A 22,694-nucleotide genomic window follows, 5' to 3' on the forward strand; every position below is an offset into this window, starting at 1 on the left:
ATGGTAAAAGAAAAAGGAGAAAAAAGAGAGAAAGGAAAAAGGGGGAGAGTGAAAATGAGAAGAGAAGGAAGGAAATAAGAGGGCGAGGGAGGCAACAGAGAGAGAGAGAGAGAGAGAGAGAGAGAGAGAGAGAGAGAGAGAGAGAGAGAGAGAAAGAAAGAGAAGGAGGGAAGGTTAGGATAACATAGCCCTGGAAAGACATCCTTGGAATTTGCCCAGCCTGCTACTTAGAAGTTATTTCAATAACTTGTTCATAAAATCCTGAGACCTAAAGTAAATATCTTCACTTTTCCTGTTGCCAAAGTCAGTATCATTGCAAATTTTTTTCTTTTCTGTATTTTCTGTCAAAATTCAAAGTCTTAGTCCTCTTGATCCTAGCAGCTCTGCTCTTAATGTTCTTTGAAACCTTTTTGACACATGTGAAGGTCACAGAAGGCTTCCAGAATTCCACAGTTCACACCATAAAAGAGCTTGTTTAGGTATGTTTATTCATGACACAGAAAAAAAAGTAATTACTAATGATAGAAGAACAACGCTAAAGGGCATTTCTCAGCCACAAACCACTTAGGTGGTAAGTCGAATAATTCAAAATATGAATGGTAAGTACTTAGTAGAAAATCTAAAACTTAGGTTATACAAACAACACAGTTGATTCAACTGACTGATGGGCTACATAATAAATTATCACATAATAAATTATTATGGGCCACCATAATAAACTAGGCTATTGTTCATTCCCACAGCTATGTCTTCTGATAAAATATCCCTGACTGGGAAATCAGTGTGAATTTCAAGGATACAGAAGAGGGTAGAAATTATTAAAATACCAGTGGACTGAAAAACATGTTAGATAGCATGACATGTCTGTAGGACAAGGTGTAAACTAGTATGGCTGGAGTGCAGGTTGCATAGTAATTAATAATATGAAATAAAGTGAGAAAAGAAGGGTATTGTTAAGATTTTGAAGCACCTTGAAAACCAGGAAAAGGAACCTAACCTGCTAAGAAGAAGTCAGTGAAGATTTTAAAACAGATTTATTTGAAAGATTATTCTGGCAGTGGTGTCAAGGACAAAGCAGAGAGCAGAGCTGGGAAGACCTGAAAGGAGTCAAGTGGAAATAAAAACCAGACTAGAGTGGTTTATAGTGGGAAGAAAAAGAGAGATATATTATGAGATGGTAAAAACACAAACATACTGGAACAGCCTAGGTACCAGTAACAATAGAAATAACAAAAGAAATCATAAAGTGTGAGCAAGTTTGGGGGGAAATAATGAGCTTAGTTTTAGAAATGATCAGTTTGAAGAATTGATTGGACACCCAGATCATGACATCTTGAAGACCCGGGACTCACAAGGATATGAGTTCGAAGATCAAAAGAGAAGTTATAAAGGTGGCATTTAGATAGCACAATGGCTAGAGCGCTAGGCCTAGAGTCAAGAGTACATGGGTTCAAATTTAGCCTCAGACACTTCCTAGATGTGTGACCCTGGGCAAATCACTTAACTTCAATTGCCCAGTCCCTGCCATTCTGTCTTTGAATTGATACTAAGATGGAAGGTAAAAGTTTAAAAAGAGAGAGAGATTAAAGGCTGGAGATATAGCTTTTGGAATCATCCTTATAGATTTAAGTAGAAGGGTGGTAGATGAAGTTGTGGTAGTGAGACTGTAAGGGAAAAGACATCCTGAGAGAAGACTGACAAGGACAGACCCTATGGAAGGAAATGCCCACAATCAGGAGTCAGGAAGCTTTCGAAGGGCCAGCAAAGGAATGGTTGGAGAAGGAGGAGGAGAGCTAACAGAGGGTGGTATCTTTGAAGCCAAAAAAGAAGGTGGTAAGGAGTAACTAACTGTATCAAAAGCTGAAAAGGTCAAGGAAGAAAAAGATACTGAATTTGGCAATTAGGAGGTCATTAATGACTTTTGAAAGAATCATTTTGGTAGAGTAGTAGGGACAGAAGACAGATTGATTAGAAGCAGAGGAATTGGATTTAGACAACTTTCCCCAAGAAGCTTGGCTGTGAAAGGGATGAAATGGGATGAGACAGGGCCTAAATGGCTGAGAAGGAGTGGGGAGGCTAAATCAAGTTTGTAGACAGAGAAAAATCAGTGGCAAGGAAGAGAATAAATATGAATAAGAGAGAGGAGATGACTGATGGAGGAAAGGTCTGGAGGTGCTATAAGGGAATGAGATAAATGAAATCAGTAGAAAAATTAGCCTGTATAATCAGAAGGAAGGAAAAAAGAGAAGATGCTGCTGCTGAGATGTTCTGAAGAATGAAGAAAGGTAATGAAGGAACTAACATTGGATAGGTTCTTAATGTACGAAAGTAGGAAAGTCAAGGCTTCCAACAACTATAAAATGTGGACATGTGAAATACAGGAGAAGAGAGAAGGGACAGTAATGCTGAATAGAAAAGGAGAGATAGCCAATAAAGGCAGAGAAGTACCTGGCAAGCAGCATTCAGGAAATAGCACAAATTTGTAGTAGGTGAAGTAAGCTCACTTTGGTGAATTTATCCACTAATGCTCAGTAGCCCTGGAATAGGAACAAAGAAATCTGATGGCAAGGGTTACTTGGGGTGAAGATTCAAAGTCTGTGAATGGCTGAAGTTAGTAGATACTTTCAGATATGAAAAACAGCACTGTGAAGTTAAGTGATTTGCTCATGGTTAACAGCCTTCTTGACTCTCCATTTAGTCCCCCTAGTTCCCTCTTTGAGTGTTGGGTCATGCTATCAAAGCTGGCAATGAAAACAGTTGTTGATGAGAGTGGAAAAGATGGGCTGGGTTAAGGAAGCAGGTTTTGGTTTGAGTGAGCCTATTAGAAACTCTGTCCAAGTAACACTGAGAAAGCTCTCCCTAATCACCCAGCCCACAATGATCTCTTCCTTCTCTGAGTTTATTTTAGTATTGGTGTTTAACATACATTGTGCTAATTTTTATGTTTGTGTGTTTGTTATTTCCTCAAGTAGTTCTTTGAAGGTACCCGCTGCACATACCACATCTTGAACATGGTAGCAATTGCTTCTTATCTGCAACAAAAATCTTAGTTCTGGAAGAAATCTTGAGGGAATAATCTACTTTCTGCCAGTATCTTAGTAAGAATTATTTTGAAACCATATATATTCAAAGGGCATTCTATTTTATTTTAAAGTTTTCTAGGGAAAGAGCTTCTAAAATCTTCATCAATAGCAATAATTCATAATTTCAAACTAACATGATAGGGATAAAGTTTTACATGTAGGTTCAGAAAATAAATTTCATGTGATTTTTAGAGACTTGGCTAGATTTATTTGAAAAAAGATCTTGGGGTGGATTGCAAAACTGAGTATATCAACAGTGTGGTATGGTTGTCAAAAAAAGCTAGTTCAATGTAGGCCTGCATTAAAAATTTTTTTTTTGCTCCTTGTTTTAAAGAGAATTTGGAAAACTACAAGAAAATAAATTGACCTCAAGAATACTGGTTGGTTTGTTTTTTAAATCTTCACCTTCTGTCTAAGTATCAGTTCCAAGATAGAAGAGTGGCAAGGGATAGGCCATTTGGGTTAAGTGACTTGCCCAGGGTCACATATTTAGGAATTTTCTGAGGTCAAATTTGAATCCAGGACCTCCCAACTCCAGGCCTGGCATTCTATACACTGTGCTACTCAGCTGCCCCTAAGAATAATGTTATTAAAACAACTTCCAGGGCACAGTCAGTTTGAGCTTTTATAACAAAATCTCCAGGGCTATTCAATGAGAATTGATTTTTAGAATATAACCCAGGTGCTGCAAGATCCTTAATCAGACCATTATATTCAGTAAGGCAAAAAAGCTGACTACAAATACATTTGAGAATGATTTGCAGTAATAAAGATTGAAACTAAAATGGGTTTCAAATTAACCCCACGTTAACTACTTATACAACTAGTAAGCTTCTTTCTCTGGGATTCTAGTTGATAGACATTTTCCTGTATTCTTAGTATAAGTTCATAGAGATGAAGATAACAGTTTGAAAGAGGGGGTTATCTTTTAAAAATATAAATGTTTAGTCATCATTTTTTACTCTAGTTCAATCTCAAATGTTTAACCAATATAAACTGTCCAAAATTTTTTTTTAAACCCTTACATTCCATCTTGGAGTCAATACTGTGTATTGGCTCTAAGGCAGAAGAGTGGTAAGGGCTAGGCAATGGGGGTCAAGTGACTTACTCAGGATCACACAGCTGGGAAGTGTCTGAGGCCAGATTTGAACCTAGGACCTCCCGTCTCTAGGCCTGGCTCTCAATCCACTGAGCCAGCCAGCTGCCCCAATTGTCCAAATTTTAAAGAAAGGCAACCCCCTAAATTTTTCTGAAAAATCCTGGTTTAGGTCATTACTAGGTTGGATTGTACAAGTATGACAAAGTAACAACCTTGCCAATAGACTCCAAGTGAAAAGGTACCTGTTCTGAGTTGGCGGTGATAGGCCCAGTCACATTCAAAGATGGGGCCTGAGGAGCCGAGTATGGTGTAGGAGAAGGTGCAGATGAGGAAGCAGAGTTCATTCTTTGTTGCGATTGAGACCTATTCATTGTCGCTGCTGGATCCACTTCAGGGATGCTCTGCCATACCAATAACAAAATTCTCCATGCATTTAAACTGTTTATATGAATATACCTGAATTATCTTGCCTCAAATAACTATCCCAACCAGAGCTGCCTGGGGAGAAACAAAAAGATGGGCAATCCAACCACCATGGTCCTATCCTAAATTTGACCACTGACTTTGTAGCCCTGGGCAAGTCATTTGATCTGCCCTGACAAATTACAGAAATGTAGAAAGAAAAAATCAAATAACAGCCCTGAAAGAACTTTGAGCTCTTCAAGGGAACTATGACTGTGGTTACAATGAATATCTAGCATTTTAGGTAGAAGGCTGATGATACCAATTATTATTAAAATTTTAAAAATATTTATCATTATCTTTTTTCATGTTACCTCAATTAATCAAATTATCATTCCTTTATTCCCTCCCAGATTGTTATTCCTTATAACAAAAATTAAAAAAAAAATGCTCATCTAAGCTAACTCTCAAAAAAGTAGGACAATATATGCATTGTTCTATGTCCATAATCCCCCCAAATCTGCAAAGAATGGGGGAAACCACTTCATCTCTTCATTGGGGTCAAGCTTGGTCATGATTCTTATACAGTGTGATAACATACTATATTTTGGCCTTTATAAGGAGAATAAAATAAATAGTAATTATAGAACTACAGAATATTCTTTGTAAGCACTGATACAAGAATACTGATTTGTGTCTTTTTAGAAGAGTAAAGCAGTTATATTTAAAACACAAAGCACAGAAAGTAGTTTGTACAATACAAGTCACAATCATAATAAGTACCATGTTTTGAAAAGCACAACTCCCTTTGGACATCTCAAATCACTTCTTGTGCATTAACTCATTTACTGTCAAGACATATAAACTCCCATTCTTAAAAACAAAAATTTATATAGCAGTTTGAGATTAGTAAAGCACTTTCTCAACCACTATTCTGTGAATTATACTAAAAATATTATTCTTACTTTATACAGGAGGAAAGTGGTATTCTAAGAAATTAAATAGCTAATTAGGATCTGTGGCTACATTTGAACCCAAGGTTTCTGTTTTCTGGTTCAGGATGCTATCAACTCCAAACACTACTACTACTAGCACAGTATTTCATGGACAAAGAACAGATACAATCAAAGACCTCATTTCTTTCCTGGAACTTAGAACACATGTATTCTAGTCTCAAGATCCACTTCTAGTGAGTTCTCAAGCAAATCCCTTAACCTTTGGTTCTCTCTCTTTCTGCAAAATAGGGAGAATATATGGTGTTCCTACTCTCAAATTTCTTTGATAAAATGAAGAGACATGTATGTGCTTTCAGCTCCTAAGTATCATGATCATGTAGCTTTACAAAAACTTCTGTGGGAGACCCAAAAGTTTTAATTTCCTTGAACTATGTTTTTAAAAGTTGTGGCTCCCAAAGCTGATTAGAATGAATAGTTTATCTGGATTCACTTTGGATATTGTTGGAAAAAACAAAAGTGAAGTGGTGCACTTCATAAAGCGCAGACACCCAGAAGTTCAGATTAATGGAACCAATATTTATTTATCAATAAATGTATCTACTGGCAGCATAACTAATTTGATTTGAAGTGGTAGGAAAAAAGTGTAGATCTTTGCCCCTTTGAAAAATGACAATACCTCTACCCATCTGTGTCAACCAAGACTGAAAGTGACTCTCAAAGGGAGAGAACTGAATCTCCATAATAGACTTTAATCAGGGTTCTTAAAGATAGATTCTGATGAGTCTAAGCAAATGACCATTTTCATGAGAACTTGACATTAAAATGGCCCATCAGTTGGATCTTTCTTTCTAAGCTTAATATTAAAATCTTCTAAGGGTGGGGCAGCTGGGTAGCTCAGTGGATTGAGAGTCAGGCCTGGAGACGGGAGGTCCTAGGTTCAAATCTGGCCTCAGACACTTCCCAGCTGTGTGACCCTGGGCAAGTCACTTGACCCCCCATTGCCCACCCTTACCACTCTTCCACCTATGAGCCAATACACAGAAGGTAAGGGTTAAAAAAAAAAGTCTTCTAAGAGTGAGGGAGACTCTTCAAGCTTTTAAATCACTAGTCAACCAGCTGCCTCATTTATACATTCCCCATTGTTCTTAAAAATAAATGCCCTACAAACTTTGAAAAAATGTGTTCTGAAGTTTAATAATTAAGAAGGAACAGCAGAAGGTTGGTGCTGAAGGTTATCTAATTCTTTTCTAGGTCTTCCTGGAAAATGCCATGCTGTTGCTTACCCGCTGTGGTGTATGTATTGGAGACAAGGCATCTAAGTCTGCCATGGGAAATTCGATCCCTTTTCTTTTCAGTTCTTCATAAATATGCACCACTCCAGTGAGATCAGGACTACTCCGAAATGCATCAGCCCAAGCCTAAGAAAAATGAAACCAAAAGTCTTAAATGAAAGTTTAAAAAAAGTTCTATCAAAGTTAAAAATCTACAGACCCAGAAGAACTGCAAAATATTAACAACCATGTGGAAAGACTGCTCGGAATCATTAAGAGAATTGCAAATTAAAACAATTCAGAAGTTTCACTTCATCAGAAAATTGGCAAAGATCACAGCACATAGGAATAGTCTATGTTGAAGGGGCCATGGAAAGACAGGCACATTATGGAGCTGTGAACTAGTCCAACCATTCTGAAAGCAATTTGGAATTATATTTAAAAAGGGACTAAAATATCTATAACCTTTGAACAGAGATCTCATTGCAAGGCATATGCTACTTCAAGGTGGTTAAAGATAGATAGAAATGTCCAATATGTGTCAAAATAATAACTGTAGCAATTTCTTAGGAAGCAAAAAAGAAACAATGTAGGTGCCCACTGATTCGGAAATAGCTAAACAAATCATGGTGCAAGAATACAATAGACTATTTATTACTGTGCTGTCAGAGGTTATAAACATAAATATGAAGAATTTTGAGAAATTTGAGGAAAATTGGCAAAAGGAAACAAAACTGGGAAAAGAATATGTGCAATGACTATAAGTATGTAAATGGAAAGAGAAAAAAAGCAAAACTCAATGCTATGGAGTTATAATGACTAAGCAGGGTCTTAAAGACCTGAGAAAAATGTACTGATCTTCCTTCATCTCAGAGATGGGGAACTATGAGTGTGAGTTATTTAATGTATATATTGCCAGATGCTGCTGATGTGCTAGTTGGTTTTTATTGAGCTGTTTTCCCCCCTTCTTTTTAAATACATGGATAGCCTTGTTGGTTGGGGTGGAGTATATATTCAGAAGAAATGAACCCTCTGTTCTCTGTTATGTCAAGAATCAAACACAAACTCCTCTGTTTGGTATTTGAAGCCCTTCACAAACTGTCTCCAACCTACTTTTTCAAGCTTATTATATATATCCCTTCTCTCCATATACTCAAATTGGCTTACTTTTGTTCTTCTCGCATAACATTCTATTTCTTCCAGTCTCTATGTCTTCATACAAGCTATCCCCCATGCCTGTACTACATAGTCCTCCCTTCCATCTTTAAGAATCCCTGGCTTCACTTTCGGTCTTAGAGTTGCTATAAGGGTTTAAAAAAGGGAGGGCAGCTAAGTGTCACAGTGGATAGAGCACAGGTCTAGAAAATGGATGGTCTGGGGTCAAATCTGGCTTCAGATACTTCCTAGCTGTGTGACCACAAGCAAGTAGCTTAACCCTGTTTACCTAGCCCTTGCCCTTCTGTCCTAGACTTGTTACTAAGATAGAAAGTAAGGATAAAAAAATCTCTGGGTTTCTATCACCTTTTACATGAAGTTTTTCTGATCTTCTCAGCTGCTAGTGGAATTATCTTGTATTTATTTTATAAATAGTGATCTATGTATATGTTGTCTTCCTCAATAGAATGGAGGCTCTCAGAAGGCAGGGACTGTTTCCTTTTTGGTTTTGTATTCTGAATGCCTAGTATGATGCCAAGCATAGAGCAAAGCATTTAATAAATGCTTGCTGATGAGTCGATGTAAAAACAAAAGACATCATTTTTTGGGAAAAATTTATGGACTCCTCAGTTCTCTTTTTTAGGTCAATATGTTATAATTTTAGAATGCAGATAGAATTAGCAAAATTTATATCTGTTCCTCTCCTGCTAGCCTTGCTAAAATATATAAACTAGTGAACTGGGTTTTCAATAGCAGTAGTGGGAACAAAACAAAACTTAATTCGGTATGCAACACTTCTGTGGAGCAGATATAGAAAAGTAACATATAAGTACTGTTGAGCATCCTATAAGGAGGGTGTTCTTCTAGTAACAATGCACTAGGATATATAGTTGAAAGAACAGAAGAGAATTACTTGTTATGTCAGTATATCAGCTACAGTGGAAATGCATTGCTTTCATATAAATTCTTACACTCTTCTTCCATTTGATATTTTCACACATAATATTTAAAATGCCATATAGGGCAGCTAGTAAATTGAGCAAAATGGAAAAGAAAAATAGGTCTCTGACATATGAAGAACTAAAGATAGGCTTCAAGTTAAGGTCTTTCATTTCTAGATTAAAAAATGTTAACACAAAAAGGAATCAGTGATCACTTTATCCGAGTACCTTATTTGATGAATAAGGAAACTGACACCCAGAAAGGACCTGCATGAGAACACACAAACAGCTAATCTGTGGCAGAGCTAAAACTAAGACTAAAGACTTAGCAGGGCTAAGACTGAAGATCAGGTTTCTTTTTTTAAAAGTTTCTTAAGAAAAAATTTTAAAACTTTTTACCTTATCTTAGAATCAAAACTAAATATTGATATTTCAAGGCAGAAGAGCAGTAAGGGCTAGGCAATGGGGGTTAAATGACTTGCCCAGGGTCACCCAGCTAGGAAGTGTCTGAGGCCAGATTTTAATCCAGACACTCCCGTCTCTAGGCCTGGCTCTCAAACCACTGAGCCACCTAGCTTCCCTTCTAGATCAGGTTTCTTGGTTTTCAATTTTAGGGCTTTTCACAAACACATAGACATCTAGAAAAATATCCCAAGTCCATCTTTAGAAATAAGTGCTTGATGAAAATTAACAATCAGCACAGTTGTTTTAATGAATGAGACTATAAGAGAAAAATAGACTATAAGAAAGGAAGAAAACAGAATCATCTGCTCCCTTTTTCACCTCTTATATTTCCTACTGACCGTGAAAACTTCTTTAGTTTTACTCTTCAGAATTTGTAATACATTTCACGGCAAAGTCAGCTAGATGACTTAAAAAGAAAACTTTGTACATTTTCCTCTTCCCTTCCCTTCTCTTCATTGATTAAAACCCTTACCTTCTGTCTTGAAGTCAATACTGTGTATTGGCTCCAAGGCAGAAGAGTGGTAAGGGGTAGGCAATGGGGATCAAATGACTTGCCTAGGGTCACACAGCTGGGAAGCGTCTGAGGCCAGATTTGAACCTAGGACCTCCCGTCTCTAGGTCTGGTTCTCAATTCACTGAGCTACCCAGCTGTCCCCAGGTCCCTTAATTATAATCAAAGCATCCCAATTACTACAAAAATAACTATCAGTATGCAGTTTCTTTATCCCCTTATTTAATATGTAGAAATTTAAAGTACATTCATCAAAATAGTTTTAACATTTAATTCTAATCTTTGAACAATTATTTAGTTCTATAGTAGGCAGCTAAGTGGATAGTGGATAGAGAGTCAGGAAATTCTACATTCAAATCTGACCTATACCTGTGTGACCTTGAATAAGTCTGTTTGCCTCAGTTTCCTAAATACAAAATGAGATTAATAATAGCACCTTCCTTCCATGGTTGTTGTAAGGGATGAAATGAGTTAATATCAGTGCTTGGCATAGTGTTGGTATTGTACAAATACTAGCTATTATTTTTAGTTTTTGTTGTGGGTTGAAGGGGTTTGAAGGGAAATCTGCCCCTGTCAACACAAAGGCTTCTATAACACCAAAAGGGCTGCTTTACTACATTTTTAGGGGGTAGTGGCTAGGATACCCTTACTTCACAAGTGGGACCAACCTATATATCCCTTCTTTTACCTAATTCCTGGATCAATCAATTATATGTCAGGCATTATGCTAAGTGCTAGGTATACAAAGAAAAAGAGAAATATGTCATGCCCTCAAGAAGTTTACATTGAGTATATATTACTTTCTCTAGGATCAAAATTCTTTACTAACTAGTCAGCTCCAGTCTATCAAGTTATGGGTATGGGAAGAGAGGTGTCACAGATCTTCTGGAATTTATTTCAAACCCCCCCCCCCAACATTTTGAAGTGGACACAAAATGTTGCACAGGACCCTTTCCAACTTCCTTTTCTCCTCTCCTCTAATGGTCAAAGATGTAGTTAGATCAGAGATGAGGGCAATGAGAATGGGGGTGGGGGGGCAAGAGAATAATTTTAGCTCCTCTTTTCTTCACACCTCAAGCTCTCAGTTAGATACTAATTTAGTTTGCCAGGTACACATTCTTCTGACAAGTTGAATGCTGTGGACTATATGATCACAGCAGGGCCTATTAGTTCAAAGGATTCCAAAGCTTTTATTCTTTCCTAGCTGACTGGTAGAAGGCTGAACTGGAAAGCTGTGGTAGTTCAGAGGCAAGATTGAAGTTGGGATGGGATACAGAAATATAGAATTTGAAGAAATCCAGAAATTATATTTATGTGGTATCTCCTTGGGACAATGTCAAGATAAATTTCTCAAAGCTGTCTTCTGTAATGGTCTCTCTCCTCACTTCTGCCTTTTGGAGTTTCTGGCTTTCTTTCTCAAGTATCTTCTGCAGGAGGCCTTTCCTGGTCCCCTCAGTTTTTAATGCCTGCTGCCAAATATTCAATGTGAAATAATGCAGTTGTCAAATTTTACCATTTCTATCTCTACAACATTTCTTCAATCTATCCTTTCCACATTACTCATTACTGACACAGTAATTATTTTAGTTCAGGCCCTCCTTTGCCTCTTACCTGGACTAGCTGCAATGGCTTAACTGGTCTCCTCGTTTCAAGTCTTTTTCCACTTAAATTCATCCCTTTGCACAGTTGCCAAAATGATTTTCCTTAAGTGTAGATATAGCCAAATAATTCCCAACCTTTTTAGCTTTATTCTCTTCCTTCCTAAACTTCACAGTATAAGTAAATTATGTGATTCTTCACATCTCCCACTGTGACTTTGTAATGGCTATCCCTCACACCTGGAATGTACTTCCTCACTGACAACTTGAGAAAAATCTTTTACTTTGTGAAAAGTATTACCTTCTAAAGAAAGGCTTTCCTGATCCCTTCAATTACTCTTAACCTCTCTCCCATAATTATTGATTTTTATTCGGTGTATATATATATATATATATGTATGTATATGCATATACATACATATAAACACACACATATATACATATGTGTATCTATAGTTTATCTGTCTGTCTTTCTTGTTCTGTATCTGTTCATCCATCTTTCTTTCTACCTGTCTACCTACCTACCTACCTACTTGATGTCTCCCCAGTAAAATATAAGCTCAGAGTTGGTGCTTAATAAATGTATGGTAAATGATGCTTACACTTAAGAAACCAGGTCCTATTTTAGGCAAATGACAGATGTGGCTTTGGCAGCTAGTTCTCCTGGTTGACTATGTTCTTCAGGAGAGTGAAAGTCATTGTAGTATGAATCCAGCAGCAATAGCTCAAGGCTATTTCATCCTTTTTACATTGGGAAACTAAAAGCTAGATATTCTAGACGAAGTGATGTTGGAAAATTTAAGAAACTAATAGTCTAGATTGGCTGAAACAATGAGTGTGTGGATTTGAATAATGTGAAAATAAGCTGAAAAGATAGGCAGAAGCCAAACAGTGGAGGGCCTGACATGCCAGGCTGAGTTTTTATTTTATCCAAAGGCAATATTAACTATTTTTGAGTGAGAGAATGACATGGACAGACTTATGTATTATGAAGATTCATTTGGCAGATATGTGAAGGTTAGAAATAGTAAAGAGAGAAGTTGGGAAGTCAGTGAGGAGATTACTAAAATAACCTAGGGAGAGAGGTCATGAGAACCCAAAGTAAGTTATTGGTCAAGAAAGTAGAGAGATGTGAAGGTTAAATGAATAAGACTGTGGTATCTGTTGGTGATGGAATACTATTGTGCACAAAGGAGTAATGAACTGGAGGAATTCCATGTGAACTGGAATGACCTCCAGGAATTGATGCAGAGTGAAAGGAGCAGGAGAACATTGTATAGAGACTGATACACTGTGGTAAAATTGAATGTAGTGGACTTCTCTACTAGCAGCAATGCAATGATCCAGGACAACTCTGAGGGAAAGAACGCCATTCACATTAAGATGAAGAACTGTGGGAATAGAAACACAGAAGAAAAACAACTGCCTGATCACATGGATTAATGGGGTTATGATTGGGGATCTTGACTCTAAACAAGCACCCTAGTGCAAATATCAATAATATGGAAATAGGTCTTGATCAATGACACATGTAAAACACAGTGGAATTGGGCGTCGGCTATGGGAGGGGGTGGAAGGAGGGGAGGGATAGAACATGAATCCTATAACCATGGGAAAATGTTACAAATTAATTAATAAAATAAAGATCTAAAAAAAAAATAAAAATAAAACAACTCTGAGGTACCACCTCATACTTATCAGATTGGCTAATATGATAGAAAAAGAAAATAGTAACTGCTGGAAGGGATGGTACAAAATTGGGACATGAATACTGCTGGTGGAGTGGTGTACTGGAGAGTGATTTGGAACTATGCCCTAAAAACTTTAATACTGTGTATATCAGTGATTCCCAAAGTGGGCGCTACCGCCCCCTAGTGGGTGCTGCAGCGATCTAGAGGAGTGGTGATGGTGCATTTATCTTTCCTATTAATTGCTATTAAAATTTAAAAAATTAATTTCCAGGGGGCTAACTAATATTTTTTCTGGAAAGGGGGCAGTAGGCCAAAAAAGTTTGGGAACCACTGGTATATATCCTTTGACCCAGCAATATTACTAGGTCTATGTTCCATAGAGATTTTTAAAAAGGAAGAAGGACCCATCTATGCAAAAATATTTATAGCAGTTCTTTTAGTAGCAGCAAAGAATAAGTTGTGGTATATGATTGTAATGGAATATTACTGTGCTATAAGAAATGATATGAAGGATGATTTGAGAAAGACCTATACGAACCTATATGATGTAAAGTGAAGTGAGTAGAACTAGGAGAACATTGTTTACAATACAGCAAAATTATATTATGTGGTGAACATTTATGAATGTCTTAGCTATTCCTGGCAATATAGTGATCCAAGAAATGAAAAATGCTATCCACCTCCAGAGAAAGAACTAGAGAGTCTGTCATTTGAGACATACTAAATTTCACTTTATTCACTTTTCCTTCATTTTTTCAATTTCTCTTTCACTAAAGGACTAATATGGAAAGGGGAGGAGGAAGAGAGGATGAGGAAGAGAGGATGAAGATTTGGTTCAAACTTAAAGAAAATGAAGGTTAAAATTGTTTTTTCATGTAATTGAATTTAAAATAAAAGATTAGGAAATTAAAAAAAAAAGAAATTCTCAAATGAAAACTCTCAAGAACATTATCCAGAGCATTCAGGTCAAAGAAAAAATTACTATAAGCAGCCATTCAAATACTGAGAAGTCACAGTCAGGATAACATACAATTTAGTAGTTACCACTATAAAGGAATACAAAGTTTGGAATATAATATCCCCAAAAGCAATGGATATAGGCTTACAATCAAGAATAACTTACTCAGCAAAACTGAATATAATTCTTCTATGAGCTTTTGTGCCTCCTTTTTCATGTGGCCCATTTCTTCTTGCATTGCTTTCATTTCACTTCCTCATTTTTCCTTTGCCTCTCTTAATTTTTGAAATCCTTTTTGAGCTCTTCCAGAATTTGAGTCCAATTTATATTTTTCTTGGAAGCTTTGCATGTGTTTGCTTTCACTATCCCCTTTTGTGCCTGTGCTTTGTTCTTTGTCTCCATAAAATTTTTCTATGGTTAGGTGTTTTGGATTTTTTTTTTTGATGTTTGATCATTTTCTCAGCCTTTTTCTTGACTTTCATTTTTATTTTAAAGGCAGGCTCTGTTCTCAGGGAGGATAGGGCAGGCTCTTAAAATTCAGTTCTTCCTTGATGTTACACATAGCCATATTTCTGGGTTTCTGCAAGTTTCAGTTCTTCCAAGGTAGTATGATGGCCTGTAGGTTGGGAGTTCTGAAAGCCACTTCCCACTGCTGATTCAATCATCCCCCTGAGCCTGCTGATGGCTCAGATTCTGACCTTGGGCTTGGGTAAGGGCTTTTTGGGTTTGATCAGGTCAGCCAGGCTGTCCATTGTTCTACCCTGGGGCTCTGCCTTGAGCTTTGGTAAGGGCTAGCTAGGTCCAGACCAGCACACTGTTTTCTTCGTTGGGGATCTGGGGGTCTAGCTTGAGTTTACCCTGACCCAGAGTGCTGCACAGACAGCCTCAAATTGGGATTCAGGTCCTCATTTCAAGCTTGGCCTGGGGCTCCTGGCTTCATTCTGGGTTTATAGATCAGGTGCAGCACAGACTTTCTTGGCTGAAATTCTGGACCTCACTGCAGGTTTGCTTGGAACTCAACGGGCGTGTGTGTTGGGTTGTACCGCTGCTGGCTTAAGCAGGGTCTCAGGGTCTAGATGTTGTCTTGGGCTCAGTTTCAGAACTAGAACAGTAGATATGCGGTAGGGGGCTTGCTCCTTCCTCCTAGTTGTAGCTTCCTGCTGGCTTGTGCTCCCCTCTCACCCCAGTGACCCAGATGCTCTCTGCCTCTCTTTCAAGTTGTTCTCTGCATGAAAGTGGCTTCATTCCATCTCTTTGTTGGTTCTTTCATTCCTGTGTTAATTTTGTGATGTTATTTTCAGATTGGTTGGAGAGGATTCTTATTGTAGTTTCAAGCTTCTACTCTGCCATCTTGGTTCCACCTCTCTCAATGAAAATAATTCTTGTTGTTCAGTCATTTTTCAGTTGTATCTGATTCTTTATGATCTCTTTTTGGAGTTTTCTTGGAAAAGATACTGGAGTGGTTCACCATTTCCTTCTCCAGCCCATTTTACAGATGAGGAAACTGAGGCAAACAGGGTTAAGTAACTTTTCCAGGTCACATTACTACTAAGTGTCTGAGGTCAGAGTTTAACTCAGGAAGATGTTTTCCTGACACTTGGCCCCCCACTCTAATCACTGTGCCACATAGAACCTAATTTTACAGGGGAATAAATAGAACTTTAATTAAAAAAAAAAAGACTTCCTGATGAAAAATCTACAAATGTATAGAAACTCTGAAGTTCAAACATAGGAGTTAAGAAAAACATAAAAAAGTGAACACAATTAAGGGTCTAAACAAGGATAAACTGCTTACCTTCTAATAATGGGAGATGATACATGTGTCCCTTCTGAACCTTATCATCATCAGAGGGTAGAGAGGGAATATGATTATGCAAAAGACCTGGGAATGGTTCTGTTATGTATTGATAATCTTGAAAGAAGAATATAAAGGAAGAGGAAGAGAAAAACACTGGGGGTGGAGTTGGGGAAGGAAGGTTAGGAAAAGTATCTCACATAATTGAGATGTATAAGAAGTTTATAAAAACAAGGAGGAATGAGATGGGTAGTAGCTGACACTTGAATTCACTCTCATATGAACTAGCCAAAAGAGAGGAGAAGAATGCACACCCTTCAGAAGGGTGCAGAAATACCTTTCACTCAAAAGAAAAACAGAAACAGTAAATCAGAAGAATGGGAGATTAAAGGAAGGATAATCTTTAGCAAAACAAACTAACTAAAGATGCACAAAAATATTTGCATCTCTTTTTGTGGTGACAAAGAATTAGAAACTGAAGGGGTATCCTCAACTGGGGAACTGCTAAACAGATTTTGGCATATAAATGTGATGGAGTGCTATTATGCTTTAAGAAATGTTTTAGAAAAAGGGTACAAAAAACCCTGAGATGACTTGTATAAACAGATGTAGAGTGAAGTGAGAAGAAAAAAGAGGATAATTTACACAATGATAGCAATATTGTAAAGACAAACAACTTTAAAAGACTCAGGAACTCTGATCATTGTAATGACTAATCACTATTCCAGAGGACAACTGAAATGTTATAGAAAAGTAAAGGACTTAGAGTAAAGAATGAGACCTTTTTTTTGACATGGTCAATACTGAAAATTTGTTTTTCTTGGCTATTGATGTTTGTAATTAAGTTTTGTTTTTCTTATTTTCTCAATGAAGAAACAATGAAAGGGAGAGAAGGTAGATTTTTGCTAATAAAAAATAATTAAAAAAACTGTATGCATGAGATCAAATTTTCGAAAGTGCTCAAGGAAAAGGTATAGCAGACCATAAGAAGAAGGTCTGATAAATAGTTGAGGAATAAACTTGTGAAAGAGGAGGAGGAGGAGAAGTATGTTCTAGTTAAGGAAACTGATATTGACCAATCAGACAGTTAGAACCACTTGAGAATATTATCTTGGAATCTACAGAAGAATATTTGATATAACTGCGTCAAATTGTCATAGAAAACTTAAGAAGGATGAGGAATGAGAACATTGTATTATGGTCAAAATATGTGAATAATTAGTTTTAAGAGGAAGAAATCCAAGTTATTAATAGTCACAAAAAAAGCTTTGAATCACTAACAATTAGAGAAAGTAAAATCAAAACAACTCTGAGATACTACTTCACACTCTCCAGATTGGCAAGGCTGACAAAAAAGGGAAATGATAAATGCTGGAGAGATTGCGGAAAAACAGGTATTTTAATGCACCGCTGATGGGGCTGTGAACTGGCCCTACAATTCCAGACAACAATTTGGAACTAAGCCCTAAAAGCCATTAAACTGTGCAGGCCCTTTGACCCATCGATATTGTAACTAGATCTGAACCCCCAAAGAGATCAAAGAGAAAAGAAAGGACTCATAAGTACACAAAAATATTGATAGCAGCACTTTTGTGGTGGCAAAAAATTGAAAACTGAGGGGCTACTCATCAACTGGGGAATGGCTGAACAAGTTATGATATATGAGTGTGATGAAATACTATTGTGCTATAAGAAAGAATGTAGGGAATAGTTTCAGAAAAACTTGTATTAAATAAAGTGAAGTGAGCAGAACCAAGAGAACAATAATAATATCATAAAGATAATCAGCTTTGAAAGACTTAGGAACTCTAATTATCACAATGACTAACCACAATTCCAAGATTCATGATAAAACATGTTATCTACCTACCTCCAGAAAAAGAGCTAATGGCTTCAGTGCAGATTGAGGTATTTTTTCTTTTCCTTCTTTTTTTCTTTCAGACATGACTAATGCAGGAATTTGTTTTGCATAACATATATTTGTAATGGATTTTGTTTTTCTTGCTTTCTCAGTGGATGGGGGAAGGGGAAGAGAGGAAGGAGATAATTCAGAACTAAAAGTAAAAATGATTTTTTATGAAGAGTATTATATTAATAGTGTTCATTGGTAATCTTTCAGAGAGTGGTTTCAGGAAAGAAATGACATTGGAAGCCATATTGCAAAAGGTTGAGACGTGAATGAGTAGACAATGAAGTAAAGGCAGGGAATACATAAGACTCTAGAAGTTTAATAGTGAAAGGAAGAGAGATGTAGGACAATAGCTTGAGATGATGGAAGGCTCAAAGAAATACTTCTAAAGATAAAAGAGACTTGAACTTGGAAGGGGCCAGAAGATGGAGAGAGACAGAAAGACAGAGAGACAGAGACTATGAGACAAAAGGAGACAGACTTAGAGGCAAAGATAGACAGAAAAAGACACAGACACAGAAAAAGAGTGTCCTGGATTAGGCCCAGTGAGCTGTCATGCAATGAAGATGTGGAGCTGAAGAACCACTCAAATGGTTTATTAAGCACAGAGAAGAAACTAGAAAAGATATGTAATGGTTCGATGCAGCTTTCTATGTTTTCTTTATTCCCTAGATCCCTCCTGATCTCTGTGTACAAACAGCCCATGGTGGGAAGAGAGGGCTCAGACTCTATCAGGTAAGGGAAGACACCCTGGGATGGTCTAGAGCTTTAATGCTCTACTGAAAAATATTCTTTCTCACCAGTTTAGCACAGTGCCTGGCACATAGTGGTAGATAATTAATTAATGCTTATTGACTAACTGACATCATCATTTGTTTTATTGGTTCTGCTTTGACATCTATAAACCTAGCTTAATTCTGGCATGTACCACCACATATGCCATAGTGGTGCCTACCACAATCCACCCCAACTCCTGCTGATTGTAAGGTATCAGTGAGAGAGACATGACAATTTTGGTGGCCCATGCCTGAGCAGAAGTGGTAGCCTCTGAACAGGACTCAAGCTAGCAAGTGAGTGCAGGCATAATATCATGAGGATAGGGCATGCTTGGCATGCTTTTTCTGAACAATCCCATCATGGAGTCAGGTGGAGGACTTTGGTTACACTGTCTCTATACTTGTGTCTGAAAACACTGTGACAAAAACAGTTTCTCATTCTCTTTCTGACCTGTGGCTTTCCAAAGTCTGTAGAGACACATTAAGCCAAACCATCTTCCTCTGTCAGCTTCTCTAGCATATGCACACATACCCAGCAGTCGCTCTGGTTCACTCTGTGACACCATTTTAATTAGCTGGAATCCTGGTAGCTGAAGGCCTCGGGGGTGAATGTGGCAGGCCTTTGTATTGGTTCAGCATATGAAGCCACAAAATGCTATCCTCTCACTCTTATCCAGTGAGCTTGGTATATAAGACCAGCTACACAAGGTCTTTACCTGTTTCCCATACCTACTTCCTCCTTGACTACATGATTAGCTGACTAATATCCAGATTGATTATTCTCTCTTCCTCAATTAATTTTTAGGAAGTAAATTCTAAGATGTGAAAAGTCCAAACCAATGCAGGGATAGGTCAACTTTTAAAAAATTCTTACCTTCAGTCTTAGAACCTATGCTAAGTATCAGTTAGAAGACTAAGGGCTAGGCAATTGGGGTTAAGTGACTTGCCCAGAGTCACATAGCTAGGAAGTGTGTGAGGACAGGTTTGAATCCAGAACCTCCCATCTCCAGGTATGGCTCTCTATCCATTTGCTACTTAACTGCCCTAACATATTGGTCAACTTTAAAGCTGAGCAATACTCGAGTTTCACCCAGAATAATATCTGTTTTCAGGGCTGTCACATTCAATTCAACAGCCTTCAGTGTGGAAGTTTCCAGAAAGAAAAAGTATTGTCACAAGGTGTAAATTCCTATTTTGAATTCTTCTTCCACACTCTCATTTGGGACACTATCACTAGGCAACTGGTAAGCTGAAAAACCATCCAGTTATGTTCTAGCTGTTCAGGATTGTAACTGAGTCTTTTAGGTGTTCAGTCCAGTAGGTCAATCCTGGAAATGAGATGTGAAGCTGGCACTTAAGCAGTCCATTCCAATGTTAGTTAGATGAGGATCTAACTTTGGGATGATGGGACAAGTGAAATTTCCAAGTGATAGGATGTGCGACTATGACCAGTTTTCTATTTCCTTAGCCAGGAAGTAGATGCACTGATCAGAAGCAATGATTCCAGAGTACCCAAATAGGAGTTTGATCATTTTGGTTAAGGCTTTGCTGACAGCAGCTACTGTTGCACTCAGGGCACATCTGAGAAGGTATATATTACTATAAGAGTTTATTTCCTTCCCCAATGGAGGGCAGGGCTCAAAGCAGTCTATTTGTTAAGATCAAGTGGTTTTTCAGCTTACCAGTTGCCTAGTGATAGTGTCCCAAATGAGAGTTCAAGAAAGTGTGTGTCCATGGGTCATCTATAATGTGGGTCACAATTTCTATTATACTCTGGGTGTATGCCCATGGTGCTCTTTGCAGTTCAAATAGGCAAGAATGAGTTAGGTAAGGGCGTTAATGGCTGCATTCCACTGAGCTGAGGTTTATTGGCAGCTTTTGGACTCTAATGTGCTTGATGTGAGCTGGTATATCACATATAGGGGATCCACACCCATCATTTATGTAGTGGTGGAAGCCAGAGTTACAATGCTAACTCACTCTAGGTCTCATGTAACTGCCCTGTGGAAATATGCAGAAAAATTCAAATAACTGTGGAGAATCACTGCAAATATATCCTACATCCCTTATCAGGTGAAATGAACTGACTGTTACTGTTTGCTATAACAAGAATGTCTTCTTCAAGTTGATCACTCCATACAATTCCCTGGCTGCCTATGATATTCTCTACCATTTGTGTGATGTCTGGAAGGCCACACACATAGGTTGCATTACTTACAAGATAGGAGTAAATTGACAATAGTTCACTGGTTTCCAAAATTCTACTAGCCTTCATAATAGGCACAAAGGGCTCTTAAGCAGAGGTGGCATAGATCAGAATATCAGTCTCTTATATTTCTGAGTTTAGGTCAGATATTTCTCTCATCCCTTGGTATCCTGTTACTGTGGTTTTTAAACCTTCTGTCTTATCAATTCTAAGACATCAGTGGCAAGGGCTAGGTAATTGAGGTTAAGTTACTTGCCCAGGGTCACAAAGCTAGGAAGTATTTGAGGCCAGATTTGACCCTTGGCATTCTCAGCTCCAGCCCTGGCTCTCCATTCACTGTGCTACCTAGATGCCCCCCATTATAGTTTAGAACTGGTGATCTGAGGTTGTTGGGGGAAGATCCAGACGTTTTTATTTTGTCAAGGCAACTAGAACAATGCATATGGGTGCTCTGATGAATCACAATGGCACAGTTCCCCAGGGCCTAAGTATATTTATGTCTATAATACATTTGGGCTATGAAATAATGACTACTGCATTATGTATCAGGGGACACTGTCTTACCCTGATGCAAGTATTGACCCTTGTAAATTAGTTTTCCTTTTTTTTCTTCCAACTTAGGTTCCCTTGGTATTTTGGTGACTTGGGACCCCATATCAAGGAGGACCCAGAACACCTCTTCTCCTCCCTCATCCTAACTAATAATCTTGTTGAAGACAGGAAGAATGGGACCAAGAGTATATATAGAAAGGTTGGCCTTTGAAAGGAAAATTGCTACCTCATCATTAGCAACTGAATAAAAGATATGGTGGCAGGGGGTAGCTCAGTGGATTGAGAATAAGCCTAGAGATGGGAAGTCTTGAGTTCAAATCTGACCTCAAATACTTCCTAGCTGTGTCACTTAAACTTCATTGACAAGACCTAACCTAACTTCTCTTCTGCCTTGGAACCAATAAACAGTATTGATTCTAAGATGGAACCTAAGGGTTTAAAAAAGAGAAAGACATGGTGGGGGATGACAAGAAGGGATATCTGATTAGAAAAATAGGGAAACAGGGTGTTCATAATGAATGACCCTGACTTTTTTTTGGGGGGGGGGGATGAGGAGAGGTCCTTATCTGAGAAGGTGGGAAACCTGAGGAGAAAAAAGTTTGGAATAGCTGCTAAGGTAAGTGGTTAGGGAATCTAGTGTGGGAGAAATATAGAGATCTTGCTACAGTATTAGACCAAATGAGATTAGATAGTAAGCAAATAGTAGACTGAATCAGCATGATTATGTGATTTCCTAGGTCTTCAATCAGTAGCATATGAATAGGAGTGAAGCAAGAATATAATGGGAGTGATTCCATTTTAGTATGGAAAGATAAAGAGCAATGATAGGATAAGGGACCAATGGCCTGAAGAAGAATAGTATTCACCAATGGGTCAAAACAAGTAAGAGAGAAAAATTGAGGAGTGGCGTCTAGGTACAAGTATTGAGGGATGAAGGGAGTGGACATCATGGTGAGGATGAAGAATAGGGTTAGGAGTTAGCATGAGATCAGATGAAATGATAAAGTACTATGATCCAATAAAGGAATTTAAGAGTGTATTAATATGGAAGTAGAATACTTGTTGGTGATGATGAAGTCAATGGTAACACTCTAAGTGTAGCTCAAACAGAGTGGATTATAAGAATTAGGCAGACCAAGGAAATGGGAAGTTGGGGTATTTGAGGGGATGTCAATATGTAAGCTGAAGTCTCCCAGAATGAGGGCAGGAGTTAGGGCAGAAAGGGAGAAGCTAAAGAGCCAAGCACTGAATTTATTCAGAACTGTTCTCAGTTCTGGGAATTAGAAGGATTGGATGATATATCTGAATAGTATGAACCCCAAAAGA

The 22,694-nt window shown here is 37.9% G+C and overlaps 1 protein-coding gene across 1 annotated transcript in view; it reads right to left on the reverse strand.

Moving 5' to 3' along the window:
- The window catches only part of TOM1L2 (target of myb1 like 2 membrane trafficking protein), a 173,115-nt gene that overhangs the window by 63,875 nt on the left and 86,546 nt on the right, over positions 1-22,694 (reverse strand). The window contains exons 5-6 of the mRNA XM_044679918.1: positions 6,824-6,958; positions 4,425-4,583 (exon numbers count right to left, since the gene is read on the reverse strand). Coding sequence (XP_044535853.1) covers positions 4,425-4,583; positions 6,824-6,958 — 294 coding nt within the window. The remainder of the gene's footprint in view (positions 1-4,424; positions 4,584-6,823; positions 6,959-22,694) is intronic.

The sequence above is a fragment of the Gracilinanus agilis genome, chromosome 1 (genome assembly GCF_016433145.1).
Source record: "Gracilinanus agilis isolate LMUSP501 chromosome 1, AgileGrace, whole genome shotgun sequence".
Lineage (NCBI taxonomy): Eukaryota > Metazoa > Chordata > Mammalia > Didelphimorphia > Didelphidae > Gracilinanus > Gracilinanus agilis.